Source organism: Arctopsyche grandis, chromosome 1, assembly GCF_051622035.1.
Source record: "Arctopsyche grandis isolate Sample6627 chromosome 1, ASM5162203v2, whole genome shotgun sequence".
In the NCBI taxonomy this organism is placed as follows: domain Eukaryota; kingdom Metazoa; phylum Arthropoda; class Insecta; order Trichoptera; family Hydropsychidae; genus Arctopsyche; species Arctopsyche grandis.
The window spans coordinates 31,281,763-31,305,865 of record NC_135355.1 but is presented as its reverse complement, the minus strand read 5'-3'; the positions used below and the strand labels follow the sequence as shown (position 1 = coordinate 31,305,865).

At 35.1% G+C, this 24,103-nt stretch overlaps 2 protein-coding genes across 3 annotated transcripts; one reads left to right on the top strand and one right to left on the bottom strand.

Annotated features, from left to right (window-relative positions):
• Positions 1 to 8,717: 8,717 nt before the first annotated feature.
• LOC143910223 (formylglycine-generating enzyme) lies at positions 8,718 to 12,161 on the top strand. Of its 2 annotated transcripts, none has more exons than XM_077428623.1 (4): positions 8,718 to 9,328; positions 9,885 to 10,062; positions 10,835 to 10,994; positions 11,068 to 12,161. In XM_077428623.1, exons 1-4 carry the CDS (start codon positions 8,815 to 8,817, stop codon positions 11,215 to 11,217), a joined length of 1,002 nt encoding a protein of 333 aa, XP_077284749.1. In that variant the 5' UTR covers positions 8,718 to 8,814; the 3' UTR covers positions 11,218 to 12,161. The 2 variants fall into 2 exon arrangements, with proteins under 2 accessions (XP_077284749.1, XP_077284741.1); XM_077428615.1 differs by having other exon boundaries at positions 8,800 to 9,328; positions 10,835 to 11,033; positions 11,068 to 12,127.
• LOC143910036 (traB domain-containing protein) lies at positions 11,810 to 17,889 on the bottom strand. The gene is made up of 9 exons (XM_077428380.1): positions 17,672 to 17,889; positions 17,279 to 17,527; positions 14,942 to 15,022; positions 14,720 to 14,871; positions 13,648 to 13,772; positions 13,437 to 13,563; positions 13,076 to 13,367; positions 12,891 to 12,999; positions 11,810 to 12,814 (listed from the first exon to the last, which is right to left on the bottom strand). The coding sequence occupies exons 1-9, from the start codon at positions 17,808 to 17,810 to the stop codon at positions 12,697 to 12,699; spliced, it is 1,392 nt and encodes a 463-aa protein (XP_077284506.1). The 5' UTR covers positions 17,811 to 17,889; the 3' UTR covers positions 11,810 to 12,696.
• Between the last annotated feature and the right edge of the window lie 6,214 nt (positions 17,890 to 24,103).

Here is a 24,103-nt window from a genome sequence, read left to right as displayed (position 1 = left end):
GAACTAATATTCGTTTATTTTTTTGATTCTGAATAGCTCTGAATACAAGACCATTAAAGTTAAGGTATGCGCTGAAGTATTTCCAAGAAAATTTCTCAAATTTTCAACACATTTGCACGATTCGCTAAGTGTCATAGATAAAATTAGACTCTCTCGAGCATTCGAATTCGTTGTACACGAATTCCATCATACATACAATTAACTATGATTTCATCTTTGATGCCGTGGAATTAAGTTGGGCAGTAAAAAAAAACAACTACACTACTTTTATAGTATTACTGTACACATGTAAATTTTTTACAATATTTGAGAGGCTCTGTTCACTCTATTTTTTTTTTTAGTTTTAATTCCAAACTTGATAGATCAGCAGTATCGGGCATGTTTATGAAATTTTTGATAATAAACACGTCGTTTTGTTTATTTATCGCTCGCTTCACACCCTACCACTAGTCATGGGGAAGTAAAATTTAACCATTTCGTGTGTGCGTGCTTTTTTTACTATTCTTTTTTTATCGAACCACGTGTTTCAGGTTAGTATATGCGTCACAGGGAATTTACAAACACGTACACGTGCACTTTTTATACGTTGTGTAGTAATCAATGCGAGAAGGAAGCATTTTTTTGTCTGTTTATAACTACTGGGTCAGTAAGGCAAAATTCGTTAGCCGACATATTTGTCAAGTTGGAAACTTTCATCATCCACTGCTGGATGAAGGTCTCTCTAACACGTGTCTGTTTTACACAAATCTCATCCACCTCACCCCACACATTTTTCTAATTTCATTCACCATCTTCCTTACCTTTCACACTCTTTCGGGTTTCATTCCAGCACTTATTCTGTCCATAATTTTCCATCCATTCTACGTGATTCGTCCGTTGCTATTTAAATCTATTCACTCTCTCCACTTTGTCAACTACCCTTGTCATACTTCTCACCCACGTATTCCATTCCGAATCTCTTCTAGTTCTAGTTATGATGAGCATACGGGCGAAAACACACAGCGGTGCACGTGGCACGTGGTTTTTTTTTAGATACTTTTAAACGTGCAAAAAAAATGGGCCGTGCCTTGCACATATTCATGGAACGTCCAGCACGCCCCGCCCCAAAATGATCCTCTGGGGTGTTTTCAGTAAAATTGTAGCCTTGTATTTATACTTGCTTGACAGTGGTCGATAACGGTGTATCCCATATTTGAAGAAATGTAGGAGACCACCCACGGCTGGAAGCCATGCACACGATGTGCCGTCCATCGCTGTGTGTTTTCACCCTGCAGCATTTCTTAATTGTTTGTATATATTAGGTTTTCTGTAACATTTTGGCGTTTGATGTCCAATTTTCACATTCATATGTCATTACTAGCAAAATACATTGATCGAACATCTTTTTAAAACAAAATGCCAGCTTTAGCTGGCATTTATGTAATTCATATTTTTTTATATTGAATACATTTTTCACTGTTCGATATCATTGCACCTATGTAAACAAGTATGCGTATATTTGATATACGTCTTGCATTTTTGAACAAATAAATGAGATAAAATCAACAAATGTTGGTCCACCAAATATTGGATTATACATATGTACATACAGACAATGTATATATGATGACTGCTATCAAGAAAATTTAAAAAAAAATCAAGCTTAAATTGTGGGTGAGAAGTATGCAATCATATGTAAAACCCAATGCTTTCGATTATTTATGAATTACTTTCTCACTATCTTCAATTTTGTGTGATAACTGATGGGCTTTTGAAATTTTTTGATATATTTTAACCAATAAAAATACCGATCAATCATTTTGAATGCCAGCTAAATTGATTGTCACGCATGTAAAGATTGAACTTCATAAAGTGTAATTGCGCATTGGAGCTAGACGTACATACATATACATACAATGTACATACACAGTAATTTAGTTTAGTTAAAACGTGTTGTTAAGTGTTGATATACAATGTATGTATGTAATCGTATGATGACTTTTCGTTGCATGACTTTTTTCTATAGCCGATTATGTTTGACGAATGCAGTGAAAGTGAAAGAAAAATTATCCGCGTGTTTCAATGTCATAATGTCATGCTGCCATCATAAATTAAATCGTTTTGTTTTTTCACTCAGCTTCATAACGTAATAAGTTAAGCGACGTTGAGCTGATGTTTTTTAACATAACATTACAACATTAGACAATATTTTGACGTTGAAATATTCGATACGTCTGATAAATGAAAACCGCGTCAGCCTGTCTAATCTGATGGTAGTCAAGCAGTAGAAAATTCAGCCAAGATTCAATGTCTGCAACTGACAGAACAATTATATTATATCTGTCAATGCACAAATAGGTCACGAATGTAATTTCATTTTTGAAAATTTTATTTTACAGATTTGAAATTTGATAAAGAACAAAATGGAAACGGATATACAAGTGAGTAAGCGGTGAAAATTTTGAAATATATTTATTTTTCAAACCGTTAAACGAAACTTCTTTCAATATAGTCAAATAGAGCTAATATTTGTTTATATATTACATATATTTAAAATGATTTCAAGGGAAAAAAGTATATGTTTTACAAAATTAGCCATAGTAACGCTGACTGATAAATAAATCAGCTTTTGCCTTATGAAAAATATGTTCATCCAACTGCCAATTAAAATAAGTCATACACAAATAAGCTAGCTTGAAATTTCAGCAAGAAATGATCAGTGCTAGAACCGTTTGGTCATCACTAAATATCGGATAGTCGTCAGGGAAATTGCAAATAACAATAGACCGTTCCATCAGTGTCGAAAGCAAAGAGCAGAAAAGCTTATCAAAGAATGGTTTTTATACGAAATTCACAATAGAAAAACCCTCTACTCCAATCCCTAGCTATCAACAAGTCACCACGTGTAAAGGATTATAAAACTTATACGAATTTCCTTTTAGTATTTTGAAACCAAATTTCAGATTTATATTGTGGTGCAAAAAGTGTGTATTTAAAATAAAAATTTTTTTTTGATATAAATCTATTGTTGCATATATAAATACTAGTGGCCTGGTGCACGAAAATTCATGCTCTTAGTTTGTCCGACCGCGCGCACGCTTCGCGCCCCTCTGTCCTCGGCGGCTACATCCCCACCAGAGAGCGGGCCGTTTTGTTTTATTTCGCATAGCTTTAATATGTATATACGAAACACGCTCTTATTTAAAGTATGAAAAATGCATTAATATCGTACATACATATATCCATCGCGAATGGACGAACGGCCTAGTATTTTATGTACAATACATACATTAACTTAATAAACTGTAAATTTTCCAAATAAATAAATAAATATTACATACATATACATATATGATTAAAAAAATTAAAGCACTTATAATCTTCGGCGTTGGCTGGATGCTCGTCAAATAACATTAGACAACTCCATTCGTATAAAAAGAAAGAGGGCAAAAAAGTTGACAATAGTGAACCATTTTTTTGTGCCAAAAGCATCGTCCCAACGCCGATCTTTGCTCATAACTAGAGGTAGGGCCGGAAGCGTGCTTTTTCTAGGAAATAGGGCGTTTTGGGTCTATTTTCCAGGAAACAGGGCAAACTACAAAGTTAGAGAGAATAAAAGGTTCATCATAAAAATGAACAAAGCACGGCGAACAATGAACAAAGAGCGGCGCAAAGTTGGTCCGCTCTTTGTTCATAATACTCCCGTAGATTCTACATAACTTATGTATTTTTTAATATACTTATGTAACATAAGTATATTAAGAAACATCAATGGTCCCTCGAGTACCAAGTTAGACTACATATTATCAAATCGATAATAATAAAATCTAGTAAAATTTAAATTTGGCGTCACCTGTCAGAGCCCTTACAATGTGACGTTACGCTTTTTATGACGCGAATTTATGCTGTGGATGGCATTGCCGGCAAAATTAACGTGATGGTAGAAATAGAAAAGGGTTAAAAGTATGCATTAATTAATTCCGCGACCGAACAGATGTCCAATCTAGTCGGTATACAAATGACCGTTAATCCTTTTTCAGCCGTTGACCGGTTGACCGACCGGTTTGTCGCCATACCCATTATGTATGTATGTATCATTCCCCCAAGATAAGCATCAATCAAAAGCCAACAGATGAATAGTACCGAGACCATAAAAAAAATCACTATTTGGAGGTGAATCGCATTCAATAACGACCGTTTTTAAAAATAAAATGAATATAAAAATACGCGTGAAGTATTCTGGTTAAAATTAGACAGCCAGTGTTTGTGTAGTTTTAATTCAAAGACCAACGCGAATTTTTCTTACTGCAGGTAAAATATGTGAATGCTAAATATAAATAAATATGTATATACTTTAAAATTTTTCATATAGCACATCTGTTCAAAAAAGTAAACATGGATAGTTTTTGCATGCCTCTTATCAGCTTGCTTTCGATTTTTATTATTTATGTATAAGGAAAACATCGAAATTGTACTGGAGAAATTTTCATAAAACTTTCTTTAAAAAATTTAGTACAATCTTGACTGTTTCTAGCAAATAACACGCTTTGTACATAAGTCGTACATCTAATATATAATTTCGAAAGAGACTTTGTAAGGTTTAATGTATGTATGTAAGGTTTGGATGGTAGAATCCGTTACGTCAAATTTAATAAAAAAACAAATGAATGTATTCAAATAAATTTAATAAAATGTTTACTATTAGATTAGCCACATTTAAGCAGATTAATTACAAATACCGAGAGAAATTGGTTAAAATCACTAGAGAATTATGAAATTTAATTGTTTTTATTTAAATGAACAACGTTGTTCATTTGTTTTGAAATTTATTCGATGGTAGGATTATCATGTGTTGTACTCATTTGTTTTTATTATTTATACAGTACACTAATAATGTAACTACACAGAATTGCGTATATTACATATACATATGACACATTGATACAACGGTTTATGGATTTTTCAGTGCTATCATTATTTTTTTTTTCGAATATAAAACCATTTTTGCGTAATTTTATATATCCTAGTTTCTATCAGAAAAGTATGCATTAATTTAAAATTATTTTCGATGGCATTTATAGAACAGTGGTTCATTCACAATTGGGAAAATGCGCTGCAGATGAAAATTTAATACATACACATACATAAGTAAATGCGAAGAATATCGCGCATAGAAATATCAACATTCATAACGAAGGGAATGCTAAATTTTAACGTCAGAATATATAAGAAATAAAAATAATTTACCCCCATGAAAGTTCATTGACCCCTTGAAATCTATACACGATCCCACAAGGGATCCGTTCATAAACCACAATTTATAAAATGATGTTACAGACGATTGTTATATAGGGTTGATAGCTAATTTGTTTGTCACACAAATGAATGCAATCGTGATTATAGGATAGAAACTATAAAATAAAAATGATAAAGATCTACCCATATATCAAAAATAATTGAGTTTATCTGCTGGCAAGTTTATTAGAATTAGGTGTAGTGCCGGTAAATTATTCCTAAGAAGTACATATAATGTGAAATAAAGATTACCTTTGAGCGATTGTCCTCGCATGATTGTCCTTTGTTGTTGCTACTTAATATATCACCGCAAGTCTTGTCTAATTCTAATAGGCAGTCTTCAGACTTTGAGTTACGCTTATTGTTCCCATCTGTGGCAGTCTTCTGGTTATTGTTGTCGTTGTTTTTGGCGGACACGTTCGGCTCCGACGTGGAACTCTTCAGGCTGGTCTCCAAGCAGTTCGGTTGGAATCTCCACCGAGCCGTCAGGGGTGACGTCGGCGTCGATCTCGCCACGTCCCCGTCGCCGTTCAGCATTTTGTGCGATAGTTGCGTCTTGTTCCGGCATGAGTCCGTCATTATGGTAAACTAGACTAGTTGAGCTAACGTTTTGATAAAAAAATAGTTGAGTCTTCTGTCATAAATACGTATAAAAGTCACTCTGAAAGGCCGCATGCGAGTGCGGCTCGCGGCCCGCGAAAATCGATACAAACGGCTGACACACCCCCGCAGTCCCAACAGCTTATCAGCACGACCAAACTTTTGTTGTTGTGCATTCATAAATTAAAAGTGAAACACTACAGTCGCTGGCCATGCGAAAATTGTCGCCAACTTTGTTTAGAATAATACATTAACGCCAATTGATATTGCTATAAATTAGTAGTGAACAGATGCATCATCGATGCCACAAAATATTCAGTAATGTCAAAAGTTATTAAATTTTAAAATTCAAATATTCAACGACATTTTTTGACAAGGATTTCAAGAGATAATGTTGCAATATCAATTAAAAAAAAGCTTTTAATTTTTACTTTTGTGGCGGCTCGCTTATACGACATGGTCGAGTTTGGTTGCCTTCCTGCTAGTGGGGACCAACCCGGCTGGGTTCGGACAGCTGCTACTTACTCTGTCTTCAGCTGTCATATAATAAACACGTGCATTAACATGCCAGTCGTCTCATTCGTTCATCCCCCATACTGGTGACCCCCGACATCGAGCCACGCAGCCTCGATCAATTTCAACATGCCGCTCATCCCTGCCTCGCCGAGCCAGGCGGAAGAGCTACCCGCCGCGCCCCCATCGCCATCAACAGAGCGCGTCGCGGCCCGCGGGTGACAATAAACGAGCAGACACGGCTACCTACCTACCTACCTACCGACTGGAGTCCAGCCAACGTCGATGACAGGTGCTTTAAAAAAATGGGGGAGCGAATGAGACGACGATCTTGACAGCTGGATGTGGAGTCATGCGCGATCCACTACACATAGAACGGTCATCCAGCACCACAAGACATACACCACCTCAGCACCATCATCATCATCATCATCAAGGCCCCGTCCGTCCCCACGAGCGTCGTCACGCCGAGACGGGCGATAGCGCTACAACACCTCCACGAGCCACAACGACTCACAGTCCAGCTCGGAGTATCATCAACCACATCGATGCCCCTGCCGCCCCCGCCGCCCCACCAACCGACATCAGCCTCGGAAGAGCGGCGCCGCCGCAGCATCGCATCGCATCGGCGCGACCATCGGACCACCCACCGTCCTGCTCGCGACGTCACCGCCCTCGAATTTACCGACCATTCAGGGCGGTACACCTATGTACACAGCGGATGACCCACGTCAACAATTTTTTTCTCCCCACTCAATAATTTTTTTGCTTTTTGTGTAACAATAACTTTTTTTCTTTTGTAAAATTTGTTTCTTTGTAATTTTGGTATCGCTGATGCTGGGGGGGGAGTGATGTGGCGGCTCGCTTATACGACATGGTCGAGTTTGGTTGCCTTCCTGCGAGTGGGGACCAACCCGGCTGGGTTCGGACAGCTGCTACTCACTCTGTCTTCAGCTGTCATATAATAAACACGTGCATTAACATGCCAGTCGTCTCATTCGTTAATCCCCCATACTTTATTTTGATTAAAAGCTCACATAATTACATAAATCTAAATAGGGGAAATACTGTGTAAATTATCAATAAATAAAACATTATTAAAATCCAAATAACAAACTAAAATAGATTGGGTAAATTATTGCGATTTTAACCCTATTTTTAGAGTTTTCGTTTATTGTCCGTGTATTTATATCGCAACATATGTATTGTTCATGAATACATATGTTCCTCAATGACTGGAGGGTGGTTTTGGTTGAAATAGAAACTTTGGCGTACATATGTATTATTATATCTCAAGTATCACACGTTATATTGCATTATTTTGATTGTCAAGTACTAATTAGCGGTTATACACTCCACTCACAACAGTTGTCAAACACTTGAACCTTGTCATTACTACAATATTAATTGAACAATGTTATTTTACGTTTGAAAATGGCTCAAAGACTTGGACCAATATCATCCTCTTGCCGTGAATATTTAAACCGGTTCGGTGATTATTTTGCAAAAAGCATATGTCACCAAAAACTCCATCAATCGAAAGTTACCCCCGTGAAATATTGTACTAACGAGAACTCGAGTGCCAGATATTCCGTATTTGCGATTTTTGTGGCAATGGGGCCGTCGACACCAACAATATTACTTACAATATTTTACATATCCAGTTCCCCGGTCTCCCTCGCGGGACCGAAAGTGAAACGCCCAAAAACGTAAATATTGGAAGGCAATGATCGAAAAATCTTAAGTCGAAAGATCAAAAAAAAGGGTGCATGGTAAACGGTACTATGTATATATAATAGATATGAGTGGCATGCGGTGAAATTATCTCTCTTTTTTCATACAGCCTCGTTTAATGTGCGCGCGCTGAATACGGGAGGAAAAGCCTGTTCCTATTATTCCTGTTGTATCCTGCTCGCGCAAATTAAGTGAGTATGTACGACGGGGGGAGAGACCTTTTTTTATCTTTTGACTTAAGATCTTTCGATTTTCGATCTTTGCGTTTTCGGGCGTTTCACTTTCGGTCCCGTGAGGTAAACCCCCAGTCCCATATAGCCACCTGTGGTGGCTATTTGGTATTGTAAGTAATATTGTTGGTGTCGACGGCCCCAATGATTGTTGTGCGCGCGATTGCAATTTGCGCAATATACCGTTTATCAAAATTTATGACTAGAGAACAGTTGTGAAATAATAATTATTAGAAGTTTTCATTTATTTTATTTGACTCTATATTATCAACAATAAAAAACCGTCAAAATAAAAGTTTGTGCTTACAAACACAAATTTAGAATGACGCAAAAAATCAAAACAATATTGTTTTGATGCATGATCATGCCCGTACAAAAAGTATACTTGGACTGGTTAGTATTTGCGCGTGAGCTTCAATGACGTTTCCTCTCACTTGCCGAAAACAATTGAGTGTCAGTCAGGATGAAAATGGCGCGCTATTTGAAGATCATACTGTTATGTTCGACCTTGGCATTCAGCCTCTGTTCCGTGTCGGCATCTTGCGATCTGGACAACGACAGAGACAGCAATAAAGTCAAGTCTTCCGAAGGTCAGTGTGGAATCAATGATTTTGACGTTCCCGACCTTGACGTGGCTTTCGGAGAGATGGCCCTCATACCGGGAGGCCACTACACGGTGGGAACTGACGAGCCGATTATAATGGCTGATATGGAGGGCCCGTCTCGTAATTTGTACCTTAAAACGTTCTTCATCGACAAGCACGCCGTCTCCAACGAGGACTATGGCAAGTTCGTGGCTGATACCGGCTACGAAACCGAAGCTGAATACTATGGCGACAGTTTCGTTTTTCAGATATTCTTGAGTAGAGAACGGCAGTATAGGTACGAAAAAGTGAGGGCAGTTGAAGCTCCTTGGTGGTTCAAGTTGCCGGGTGCTAATTGGCAACAACCTGAAGGCAGGGGATCTAACATTAAAGGTAATTTATTAAATTTTTAAATTAAATCCTTTGTAATAAGCTTCTTAGATTTGACCAATGGCCAGCCATACTAGCCATCTTGATATCACTCAATCGGTATTTCTCATCTTCAATTTAGCGTTTTTATTTTAAAACATTTTTATTTGATACATGTACAATGTGCCCAGTTCCATACTATGCGAATGAATACTGTTTTGTCTTAAATTTGTTGCCAGTTCAATCTCATGATTAAAAGTTTGCTTATTGAAGACCGTTCTTTTCTTTTAAATGGATGAATCTACTCTAGAACTTAATTAATAACCTAATAAGATTTTAATATTTTGTAATTTTATTTAATGGAATAAATCTATTTGAATAATATTTTGACATCACAACTTCATGATTTTTTATTTCAATATAAAAGCAAACTCACAAAATTTAATGAAAAACTACATAATACATATGTACATTTGCAGCTTTAGATGTGATACATAAGTGTACTTTTATATGTATGTATTATATTATACTATTATGTTACAATAAACAAGGTAATAAATTCAATTTAATTTAATTTCAGAACGCATGTCACATCCTGTCGTACATGTATCGTGGCACGATGCCGTAGCTTATTGTAAATGGAAAGTTAATGGAGGACGACTTCCAACTGAAGCCGAATGGGAAACGGCATGCCGAGGAGGGAAAAAGAACAAGCTGTATCCATGGGGGAACAAACTAATGCCCAAGGGAAAACACTGGTAGGTTTCTAACGTTAACTTTAATAACGATTATATTACCTTCTGTCATAGTTCACCTGATGAATAGACTGATTTGGGTTGACAATTGATCTCAAGAAAAGGAAGATGCTAATCAGAAATCTGCAGAAGAATAGGAATGACGAAAATGGCAATGATCAGTCTGACAAAGATATGGAAAAAACTGTTCTATAATGTGCGTCTGTGTGATCCCCATTGCATTGTATGGAGTCGAGACATGAACGCTATAAAAGAGAGAAAGGGACATGTTAGATACCTTCGAAATGTGGTGCTGGAGTCATTAGTGCGTCATATTGGACGCACGAACATCTCCATCCTCAAAGAGCCGGCAGTTTCAGAGAAGCTCTCTACAACATGTAGAAAAAGGATTCTTTCCTACTTTGGGCATATTAGCAGGAAGAATGTGGAGAGTCTAGAGAAACTGGTAGTCACGAGAACACTTGAAGGAAGATGTGCAAAAGGACGGCCTTTCATAAGATATTCAGATTAAATTAAAGAACTGACGTGATCGTCCCTAAACGCTGTTTTCAACTTCTCACAATACCGGGAATAGTGGAGGTGGTTCGTCCACCGGATTCCAGATGATAGAAATGACCACAACATTGAGCAAACGAGAAATAAGGGTCGACAATATTTATCTCCCTACTGATAGTGTATTAAGCATCTTCTGCTTCCGTTGATATCTTACATTATGTCTATTTGAACATCAAAAATATGCGTCTTCCCACATTGTACATATTCTTTTTAATTTCAGGACTAATATTTGGCAAGGATCATTTCCTAGAGAGAATACAGCTGCCGATGGCTATATAGGAACCTCTCCTGTCGATGAGTACCCGGCTAACTATTACGGCCTTCACAACATGGTTGGAAACGTATGGGAGTGGACTGACGACCACTGGATCGACAATACTGTAACAGAATATTCACAATTATTTCGTACAAATATTGAAGTGTTGATATTAAATGTAATCGATTTATTTTCAGACCTCAGCCAGGGTCAAAAAGGGCGGATCTTATCTGTGCCATAAAAAGTTCTGCTTCCGATACAGATGCGCTGCCCGCTCTCATAACACGGCCGACAGTACGGCTGGAAACCTTGGATTTCGATGTGCCTTGTCTGCCGGGAAATTTTAACTCGATCCCAATCATTACTTTGTTTCTTTCCTTTCGACCACTTATGATCGCAATATTACAGCACACAAACACGCATGCACTACGGGAATACTATTGATGATAATAATAGCAAATAGGCCTGCCGAAGATGTAACGAATGACACTTTTTTCTTGTATTCTGTACTTACATCTGCAATTTGAGACTGATTAGCATTAAAATGATTGTACGGTCCTGTTTTTTCACGTATCCTGCTACACATTAAGACTGAATTCGATACTATATATACTAGATTCATGTACTTATGTAAATACGGTCGATGTTTTCAAAACCTAGCCTCAAAACAGTGAATTTTGTGAAACAATGTACAACAATGGTCGCTCACCGTCACTTATAAATTGTATATACACTTTAAGACAATTGTATCGTAAGAGCTAGATTTTTACAATCATTTGTCGTTTAATTTAATGTAAATGAATTTTACGATTGAATATTTAGTACAATTATTGTCATACTATTTAAACTTTTTTTTTGTTTAATGATTTTACTATTTCTCATTTTATTTAATGATATTGTATAGGTTACTTGCTTCGTTATTGCATAATAAACATGTTTCAGGTGTTTAAAGATTATTTGTATTAACTTTTTAAATTACATATCTAATAAACATTTCTCTACTTACTTTTGACAAACAGGGTTAATGTGTGAATTTGCATTTTGGTTATACATACATATTTTATATTCAATTATTTTGTGAAATATTATTTTTTTTATTATTTAATGTGATATACGTATTATGTGTATTGAAAATTACAATTAGCATTTTGCATACTACAATATATACATACATACACGTATATTATGGTAATTTGTAATGTATTCGAATGAAGTGTAATTATGTATAAGATATATAATTAGGTTAGCGTTTTAATTTGTTTTAAAATAAAATAGCAAAAATTAGCTCTTGTGAACTTTTATTTACATTGACAAAATATAAATAATAATAACAAAAAGCAACGATGTATGTATATATAAACAAAACAACTAATCGTTAAAATACGTGAAAAACATATACATAAATATATTAATTTCAATATAAATAAAAAAATTATGTAGTGTGAGATAAAATTGTGTGACTGTTTACATATAAAAGTAATCAATAGTTTAAAAACCAACACCGTTGATTAATTAATAAAATTATAGGCACAAATCAATTGTAAAAGTAAAAAAAAAATTTTTATCACAAATTCGTCTCGTTGAGAATCAATTTTGATACAATAATATTCATACATATTATATTAATTTAGAATTTACAATTTTATCAATGACCTAAAAAATAACCAAACCTCAAGTTGTGATAGCAGGTTAAGAATCGAGATCTCATTACCGAATTGAATCATAAGAAAGTCAGTGGTAAGTTCATAGATAACGAATATTAGAAATATATAACTTAAATCATAGGAATCCTTTTATGTGTGTAATAAATTGTTATTACTGCGGTATTATAACGAAAACCATTTCCTCGGTATTACTTTGTAACCGGCATACGCTATTAATCCGACAAAGGCTAATTTGAAAGAAACTCTCATTACGCGGCTTGTTAACGTAGGCGGGGGAATCCTGGAACAAAATTTTCAATCAATCATAATAATACAAGATATATAAAAGCATTCAATGATAAACATGGCAAACTAACTTCATTATAGGCCCTATGGATCTGCGTTTAACTTTTCCCCAATTTTCCAAAATGCCTGGAACGTGTCCCATTCCAACTATCCCGACGACTCGAGTCGGACCCGTAGCAGCTGATCAACATTAAAATCACACTGAATAAAATCCAAATTTCTAAAATATACATTCTAATAATCTGCTGCTACTTACTCTCGGACGATGCAGCTACTTGCAGCGAATACGTCAGATACATGTCTCTTTCGTGAACGAAGACCGTCTTCAGAGCGGGAAACTCAACGCCCATATCCGAAAGTATCTCGCTTAGCAATTCCCTCTGCTTGCACTTCTCCACGTCTTCTTTGCTGATGGGTTCATCATTAGTCAGCAAACGCCAAATTAACTTGACTGTTTGGTACCACGTCAAAGCAGCCAAAGCCCTGTGCATTGTAATCTGAATTGGTCTGTCACCGAGGTGTATGATGCATTGATGTATATTTTTGGCCTGAAATTACAAAATCGTCATGTTATCTATTTAATTCAATTGTAATGGCAGTAATCAATATTTGTTTACTTCTTGTAATGCTCTTCTGAATTCACCACCAGGTGCAACTCCCAATTCTTTTGTTAAATGTGCTGACATATTAAGCAATAATATGTATATTAATCCATTAAAAATGCCATTCTGTTGCACTATACCTCTAGAAAAACAAAGTTATGTCATTATATAAGCAATATTATTATAATGCAGGAATAAAAATAAAAATAATGATTTAATGACGTACCTTATCTTTTCAAAGTTGATATTCTTAGCTTCTTCTAAAATGGTATTTTCATCTAATTGTAAAATGTTCACTCGTTGAGGACACAGTTCTACCATGACTATATGCGGTTGAACTTTTTGAATAACCTAGAAATACGTGTATAGAATGTGTTAACATTTTCAATTTCAATGATTGTTGATGAAAATCAGCAGAACTTAGCAAAAATTTACTTCAAACATTTTTAATTGGACGAAATTCTATATAAAGACACCAACCAACAATTCACTTTAATGAATTTTTTTTTGTTGTATTTCGTTAAATTTTATGATTTTGCTTTATTGTGTATGAAGAAGAAGAAGAATCAAAAAAATACTCGTACTGTTTAATTCTAATAAATAGTTTTGCATATGTAAAAATAATGATTTTCATATTTGAAGAAATGTAAGAGAGACTTGTCGAAATAATAAGATCGTACGAATTAATAATGACATGAGGATACGCCCATTACAGCAGGAGTCTACCTAGGCATGCCATGCCATAAGATTCAGTGTTTCTGGGTGGTACTTATAGGTTATACGGGCGCATCCAATCATCGAGTATACACACTAACAAATAAAAATACGCGACAGTTACCTGAATGGTCTCTAAGTAACCATAGAAGTAGAATGCATAGAATCGCTCTCATCCTCCAAAAATGTTGCTACAAAAACTAGGCGTGGCAGAGTTTGTTCATTTTTTGCTCATTGTTTGCTAAACTGCATCTCTCTCTCTCTCTTGTCGATGGTACTTTTGTTAACAATGACCATTCTATGCATTCTACTTCTATGGAAGTAACAGTACGCAATCGGTACATCGAACAATATCAATAAAAATTGAAAAAACGCATTTCTAAATTATTTTATTATACACTAGCTGAACGCCACGATAACTTCCGCGCATTTGTATGAGTTAGTGTGTGTTTAGTCGATGCTTGGATGCATCTGTATATCCGACAAGTACCGTCTGCCCCCTTGGACATGTCCAAATAGTCGATCGTTTTAGCACGTTTTCAAATGCGAGGAGTTTTGAAATTCTATGATTGATTGTTACGTACTTTAGAAACGTCGTCTTGTGACTCTTCGCTGAAATGAGCAGTGCCTACTAGATAGACCATAGCACCATTTTCACCCTTTAAAACTGTCACAGTCGATGGCAGATCTTCATCAGGTGTTGCTGGTAAATATTCTTTTATAGATACCTTTTTATCTGAATGCAAAAAATAGATTCAATACAAAAAAAAACCTTTAAAATAATATTTTACTGGCAATTGCTATACCGTCAGGAGTGTCCGTTGAAAAATCACTTTCGTCTTTTATAGAACTGTCCCGATCGCTTGGTTCCGATTGTGCAGATTCGTCTAAAATCAAAATGAGAATCAATTACCTCAAACAACATACATATGTACATATATACAATGAAAATTATAAATAATTATTAAACAATTGAACGGCTTCTTTTTCTTGTATTGTCGTTTGATTCTTTTAATAATCATTGTCAGATCGATGCTAAAACGATACTGCTCATATAATTCAAACACATTATATGGTTTTCTCTCACATATACATATATAGGCTGCTCCACTGTGATTTATTCAGTATATTAATATAAATTTTTTATATAAAATAAATTAGATAGTGTTACGTACGCCGCGGATTAAGCGAATAGAATCCCAGAGACTGTGTGACCGTTCAAGGATTACCTGTTAACGGATTAACTAAGTGCATACCGTGCGACCGGTATAAGTGGTTTCAAGGATTAGCGACAGGCTAAGTGCAAGTAAGCTAAACAATGATTGCACTTCTCATACCGTGGGAATACATATCCGAATACGTGACTATACAGTAGGTAAACAGATTAGACGTCCTGAGAGATCTACCCCTTATAAGGCGGTACGTAGGCGATATCATGTCATTCTGGACTGAGCACTGCCAGTGCGTGTATCTCCTTAATCATCAATAAATGCTGTGAAATCGACTTTGGCCTTGGATCCTCCACCCACCCCTACGCAACAATAGTATTACTATTCATCTCAACTGATTTGAATCTACTAGGGATCCCAAATATTCGAATATATTTGAATATATTCGAATATCGAATATCGAATAGTAGCTTTAAATTATTTATTTGTAGTTTTAAGAAGTTGAAGATATTATTAAAGTTTTAAGAGAACCATTATCCGGAACATCAAATAGAACTAAATGTGCTGTAGATTAAAAATAAAAAGATAAGTTCGTATAAAAAGTATTCGAATATTTGGACTTGGAATCCCTAGTCCAGACGCTGATGTCACCAAACAACTACAAAACATGACCTGAAGATAAAGACATCTCCACACGGCATGCATCGAACTACAATATATAAACCGATGCACCAGCTCCAGACGCCAGAGAGTGAACCCCTGGAGTTCAGCCAGCTCACTTCTCCGAAGCGGAGCAACTAGCTCTTTCGTACATACAATTACTCTTGTATCAACTGAACATAAATAAGCTATCCTTTTACCAACACAGAAGTGTTTTCATAGGCCAGGATACAGTCAACACACCTTCCCGCTAGGGTTTCTGTATTTCCGGACTTTTCAATTCCCGGGACACGGGACGAAACCCGGGATCGTTCCCGGGTTTCGTCCCGTACATAATGTACGTTTCGTTTCGTCCAATACATAATATAATATATCTATTAACTGGAAAAAATGTAATTATAAAAGTAAACTTATTTAAAGTAGCTTCTTAAGAATACTAAAATACTTAAATGAGAATCCGAAAGCGGTCTCCGTGGCGAGACAGAATGTTAAATTACAGAAAACGCAAATATCGGAAGGCAAAGATCGAAAATCGAAAGATCTTAAGTCGAAAGATCAAAAAAAATTGGTGCATGGTAAACGGTACATACTCATTTAATTTGCGCGAGCAGGATAAAACAGGAACAAGAGGAACAGGCTTTTCCCCCCCGTATTAATGTGCGCGCGCAGAGTACGGGAGGAAAAGCATGTTCCTCTTGTTCCTGTTGTATCCTGCTCGCGCAAATTAAGTGAGTATGTACCGTTTACCATGCACCATTTTTTTTTTTATCTTTCGACTTTCGATCCTTGCCTTCCGATATTTGTGTTTTCTGTAATTTAACATTTTGTCTCGTCACGTAGACCCCTATTATCTGGAAAAAATGTTATTATAAAAGTAAACTTATTTAAAGTAGCTTCTTAAGAATACTAAAATACTTAAATGAGAATCCGAAAGCCTATTTCTAGATTTGGTACAAAAATTTCCAACAATGGAAAAAACACTTTCAGTTTCAGTCGAAGTTGAGAATATTTTACGATACTTCGTGTATTTGATTTATTATTTCCCTTCGTGCAGTCTTGAAAATTTTGTATATTTCCAAGATTTTTTTAATCCAATCCCGGGACACGGGACAGCAAAAATTTCGTGAATTCCCGGGTCAGAAACCCTACTTCCCGCGTCCTTCAGATTCATTAATACAATATAAAAGTCAAAATATCACTATTCTTTTACTGAATTTAAAAAAAAACATCCTTTGATGTGCTTAGAATAAACATAACGCTACAGGGAAACCTTAGAAAATAAGCTGGCTATATCGAATTATAATATGTACATACCAGTAGTATCGGCTTGCCATGCGATAAGTGAGTCATTACTGTCGAATCTTTTCCTTTTGCCTGTTTGAACGATATCTATAGTGCCATCTTCGCCTTTCTCTTGGTTGATCAAATTCTGTGAGCCTTCCACAGTGCCTTTTGCTGTTGGGATCGGAAAATTCTTGGCTCTCACTTCGATGCCTAGAAGATCGTCTTCTCGAGAAGATGGCGCCCCTCGTTGAGATGTCATGCCGATCAACAGCGACTTGTCTGTAATGACGAAATAATGAAAATGACGAAATAATGAAAATTTTGGGGTTAATTTTCCTTTGATTTCGTAATTCTATGACTAGAATAATAAATGTAATATGAATAAGTGGAATATGGGTGAGTAATGTTGGTGGTTTTATTAACCTCCTGTGATGTCGGTGAGCTCCCCACTGGTGAGGTCGAACGAGGAGTCCGCGGAGGGCGTGGGGGCGGGGGCGGAGGCGGAAGCGGGCGTAGGCGTCGGCCAGGGCGTGGAGCCCCCGTCGTAGTCTGGGGCCCACATGCTAACAGCCGGTACGCGCTGACAGCTGACGGCTGACACTTGTTGACGCACACGTCTGCACAAACACGGCTGCCAACTGTCCACTGCTCGCATCCCTCCCAACCAACCTTGACTTTTTTCTTACAAAAATGTCAAATATATTGTGAAATTAGTGGAGAGAATTATTGGAAAGAAATACTACAATAATCGACTATGCTTAAGTTGTCAATCACTTGGATTTTCAAGTAAAAAATGAGAACCTTATATATTACAGAGAACATTACTGAATATCTTAGGAGCCCTCATGGCGCTCCTGTTAAATATTAACTGATATATAGAGACAGGAGGCCTTAGGGGAAGGGCGCCAAAACAGAATTGGAAAATTTTCGAGACATCATTTAAATTTATCTCGCATGTAAAACAATCGTAAATTGTTCATATGTATGTATGTATGTCCGGTAAACGGACTACTAGTCATATGTGAACCAGTCACAGGACAACCGGTCGCTCTAGATCGGTCACACGTGATCACCCGTCTCACTAAAACTGGTCACGAGAAAACTGGTTGATCGATTTTAGGGTGTGACCAGTTTTAGTGTGAAGGGTGATCACGTGTGACCGATCTAGAGCAACCGGTTGTCCTGTGACCGGTTCACATTTGACTAGTAATCACCGAACCGTATGTTCATATATGTATACATGCTATTTGACTCGGGTACACTTTTTAAGGACGGAGTCGGTATTTATTAGCTCCGTTTGCGTCAAGTCTGTTTTATTCTGTAATATTTTCCATATTTTTTTGACGTTAAGGGTATTATATATTGATCAATCGGTAACAAATGCTTTGGGGTTGAAATTATAAATAATATGAATGAAGTACTAGAAACTAGAAATAAAATGGGGGTGGGGTGCCAGTTGAATAGTTCGTCTATAAGTGAAAGATACCTTAGCTACGCCTCTGCTGATAACAATATATGAATTATTTGTGATTTTTTAAATTCAAACGGTCAGCTACTATCGAATGACCAACAACTGAAGCTATTGTAATGCTTAATAGCCTATATATGTAGATAGACATTCTCATTGAAAATTAAAATAATTGTAAAATTACACCACGTTAATATTTTGTTCTTGAATCTACTATGGATAACATTTACGTATTATTTATGCCAAAATTGAAAGAAATAATTATTTAATTAATTCTGCCGATTTTAAATTTTGACTATAAAATTATTATTATGACAAAGCAATTTTTATAATGCAAAGTCATTATGACTCTAAACCAATTTTGGTTTTATATTTATCATTTATTAAAATGTAAAATATTTAATATATGATCAGAAGTAATGGTCGTTTTATACATAATTTTGAGAGAAAAACAAAATAAAAATGGCGCTTTGGAATTCTTTGTTTATATGTCAATGACAAGCTCTTTTTTGATGGACAACATTCCACCAGGAAAACGTCGTTGCAGGAGAAAGAAAAGAAATTCAAAAAGAATATCTGAAAATGAAAATACTGCAAAACTTCAACCTCATAAAACTATTGTAAAACCTCAGCCCCGTGAAACTACTGCAAAACCTCAGCCTCATAAAACTACTTTAAAACCTCAGCCCCGTGAAACTACTGCAAAACCTCAGCCCCGTAAAACTACGGTATTCATTGACACTAATTTTAACAGAATATTCAACACAAAATATTCCTCCAAAAACATTACAAAGCAAAGGTTGACCAAAAAATATGGCATATTTGCAAAAGGTTCAAGATCTGAAACGATTACGAGGGTAAATTTGTCAGAAGAGTATGAAGCCCGTTCTAAAGCTGATCTTCATAAAATCATTGACTTAGCCAATGGTGAACCAAAACAAAGTTACTCTTCATCACATAATGGAAGTATAATACATACACCCCTTATAAACAACGCTTCTCAATTAATGGATTTTTCTAAAGCAAATGCAATATCAATACACAAAGAGTCGGAATTGCCTAAAAAAAATTTAACGCAAAAGGTTTTTGAAACATCAAGTGATGAAACTCAGACTGAACTTAGCTCATTGTCGCACACCGATGTGAATAGAAAAGTTCACAGTATTGTGTCTGAAGAATTAGAAAAATATTTTCCAGAATTAAGCCATCTTAAAGCAGTTACAGACACTAAAAATTATTTGAAAAAAAAATATGAAAATGCAGTAAAAAAACGAAATTTATCAAAACCTAATATTGAACCTAAAAAGGAGAATGTTTCTATGAAACAAACTATTACTTTTGATCCAATGGAATGTCTTCAAATGATCGATGGCAATCGTCCACATCAGAAAACCAAAAAATCTGAATGTCCTATAAAATCCAAAAATATTGATAAAATTGAGTATCTTCAAATGATCAATGATAATCATCCACATCAGAAAATCGTAAAATCTAAAATTTTTGATCCGATTGAGTGTTTGCAAATGGGTGATGACAACCATTTGCACCAGAAAACAATAAAACCTAAAAGTTATCCTAAATCTAAAATTTTTGATCCAGCTGCGTATCTTCGAATGGTTAATGACGATCATCTACACCAGAAAACCAAAGAATATAAAAGCCCTCAAAAATCTAAAATTTATAATTCGATGGAATATCGTCGAATGGTTAATGACCATCATCTACACCGGATAACCAAAGAATATAAAAGCCCCCAAAGATCTAAAATTTTTGATTTGAAGGAATATCTTCAAACAGTCAATGATAAACTTCTGTACCAAGAAAGCAAAAAATTTAAAAACCCTCAAAAATCTAAAATTTGTAATTCGATGAAACATCTTCAAATGGATACTGACGATTATCAACACCAGAAAACTAAAGAATATAAAAGCCCTCAAAAATCTAAAATTTATGATTCGATGGAATATCGTCGAATGGTTAATGACTATCATCTACACCAGAAAACCAAAGAGTATAAAAGCCCCCAAAAATCTAAAATTTATGATTCGATGGAATATCTTCGAATGGTCAATGACGATCATATACACCGGAAAACCACAGAATATAAAAACCCCCAAAAATCTGAAGTTTGTGATTCGATGGAATATCTTCAAACAGTCAATGATAAACTTCTGTACCAGGAAAGCAAAAAAATTAAAAACCCTCAAAAATCTAAAATTTGTAATTCGATGGAATATTTTCAAATGGTTACTGACAATCATCAACAACAGAAAACCAAAGAATATAAAAGCCCCCAAAACTCTAAAATTTATAATTCAATGGAATATCGTCGAATGGTTAATGACGATCATCTACACCGGAAAACCAAAGAATTTAAAAGCCCCCAAAAATCTAAAATTTATGATTCAATGGAATACCTTCGAATGGTCAATGACGATCATCTACACCGGAGAACCACAGAATATAAAAACCCCCAAAAATCTGAAATTTGTGATTCGATGGAATATCTTCAAACAGTCAATGATAAACTTCTGTACCAGGAAAGCAAAAAAATCAAAAACCCTCAAAAATCTAAAATTTGTGATTCGATAGAATATCTTCAAGCAGTCAATGATAAACTTCTGTACCAGGAAAGCAAAAAAATCAAAAACCCTCAAAAATCTAAAATTTCTGATTCGATAGAATATCTTCAAGCAGTCAATGATAAACTTCTGTACCAGGAAAGCAAAAAATTTAAAAGTCCTCCAAAAAAATATGTAAACCATGGTAAAAACACACAGTTGAATTGTAATAATTGTACTAACTTGCATTACAGTAAATTTGAAAATTTGACTGGATCATCTGAAACTCTCACCAGTTCCAAAAATAATGATCCTGAAGAAAATAGTTTACACAATATTATTTGGGCGACTCCAGAAAAAAAATTTTATCCTAGAAAGATTAATTATAAGTTTTAAAATGAAAATACTACATTTATGGTATTAATAATAGCTATATTGGATTTAAAAAGTATTTATATAATTAACATATGTATATATGTAAATCATATGTACATATGACAAGTTTAAAGTTTGCAATTTAACACTAACTTTAAATGAAAAATGATTAACATCTAAAAAATTCTGAAACTAAGTATGTAATACAGTACAAAAATACAATTAGTAGGGACATCTTTTATAACATGAATTCCTATAACACTCTTTTCTCATTAATTTTAGTAAAATACTTATGTACGAACATTTTCCTTACTTAGCTACACTAATGTGGAATTGAGATGGATTTCATTATATAATATACAATTTGTATACATAAAAGTATTGCAAAATTAGCTGCCATTAGATGCTTGACACGTGATTACTTCAGGTTTGCTGTTGAGGGAAAGCAAAACTAAGTGTATGATACTTTGATTTGAACTATGTATGTAAATGTATGGCACAAATTTGGATAGAAACTCAAAATATAGCTCATTTTAATATAAGCTACTTCGTTTTTTTCTGTTTATAAGTGTAAAATAATCTTATTGCATAGCAATCGCTTGGCAATTTTATTCAAATACACATTTGAAATAAGTATAGATCAGAATTCTGATAAAAGTAGTATATAAGTATGCAGTCTCATTTCATACTCCATCTTTAATTTATGTGTTTTTATTTGATTTTTATTTTATATTCAGCGAAAATATAATGCCAAATAAAAGTGTTGGAGCACTGAATGTGCTTCCCCCCTCCATTTAATTTTTTTCGAATTGGCCAATATTGATTTTAAAAAATATATAAGTATGCAGTCTCATTTCATACTCCATCTTTAATTTATGTGTTTTTATTTTATTTTTATTTTATATTCAGCAAAAATATAATGCTAAATAAAAGTGTTGGAGCCCTAAATGTGCTTCCCCCTCCGTTTACAATTTTTCGAATTAGCCAAAATTGATTTTAAAAAATATATAAGTATGCAGTCTCATTTCATACTCCATCTTTAATTTATGTGTTTTTATTTGATTTTTATTTTATATTCAGCGAAAATATAATGCTAAATAAAAGTGTTGGAGCACTGAATGTGCTTCCCCCCTCCATTTAAATTTTTTCGAATTGGCCAATATTGATTTTAAAAAATATATAAGTATGCAGTCTCATTTCATACTCCATCTTTAATTTATGTGTTTTTATTTTATTTTTATTTTATATTCAGCAAAAATATAATGCTAAATAAAAGTGTTGGAGCCCTGAATGTGCTTCCCCCCTCCATGTACAATTTTTCGAATTAGCCAAAATTGATTTAAAAAAATATATAAGTATGCAGTCTCATTTCATACTCCATCTTTAATTTATGTGGTTTTATTTGTCAGTTATGTAATGCTAAAAAAGTGTTGTAGCGCTGAATGTATTCGCCCCCCTCCCCTCCGTTTAAAATTTTACAAATTGTCCAATATTGATTTTTACAAACATTTTGATTTTTTGAATTGTGTGAAAATAAAATAAATGAAATATTAGATAATATAAAGGTTTTTGTTTTCAATAAAATAATTATTTTTAATAAAAAAAGGCGCCACTGAAGAAATTTTTTTTTCAAAAATGTTTCGGATAGCTATGTAGCTACGAAAAACGTATAACACACGATTTGATGCTGAAGTTCCGTGTAAGATTTAAAAACAAATCTAAAATATTTACGGCGAAAACACAAGGGACGTGGGACATGTTTTTTTTCGATGCGGTGCAAACGATCGACAAGCGCCAGACAGACTGAACCACAGATTAGCGACACGTGTACCTTATGCGTGCGCACTGCTCGCACCTACACTAAGCAAAATCTACCCGAAGTCCCGACATACCTACCCTGTATACGTTCTGTGCTTATGATACTTTAGTTCCGAATTTTGCCTTATTAAACTCGCCAGAAAAATCCAACTCAATTTTAATAATGGCATCTGTGCACATCGAAAGGTTACTCGTCATCTGATGCGCAATTTTTCATTCGTGAAGTTGAGAATTGCGTTTTAAGCAGCCATCCAGTTAATTTGTAGTTCAGTCTGTCTGGCGCTTGTCGATCGTTTGCACCAAACCCGTTTTTTTTAGATACTTTTAAACATGCGAAAAAAACGCAGCACCCCTAGCCCATATACATGGTACACAGTCTCAAAAAACACCTCCTATAGTGTTTTCGGTGATATTTTATCCTTGTATGTATCCTTGCTTAACAGTGATCGATACGGTGAATTCCATATTTGAAGAAATGTAGGAGAAACTTGTCGGTTGCATACAGATATGCTTACACTTGCGACCTTCCAAACATAATCATTCTACACGTGCAAGTACACCCGAAATCGGTTTGGGGAAACATCCATTGTTTACGGTCACAGCGGGGAGCTAAAGTAAAAAAAGAAGGACCTA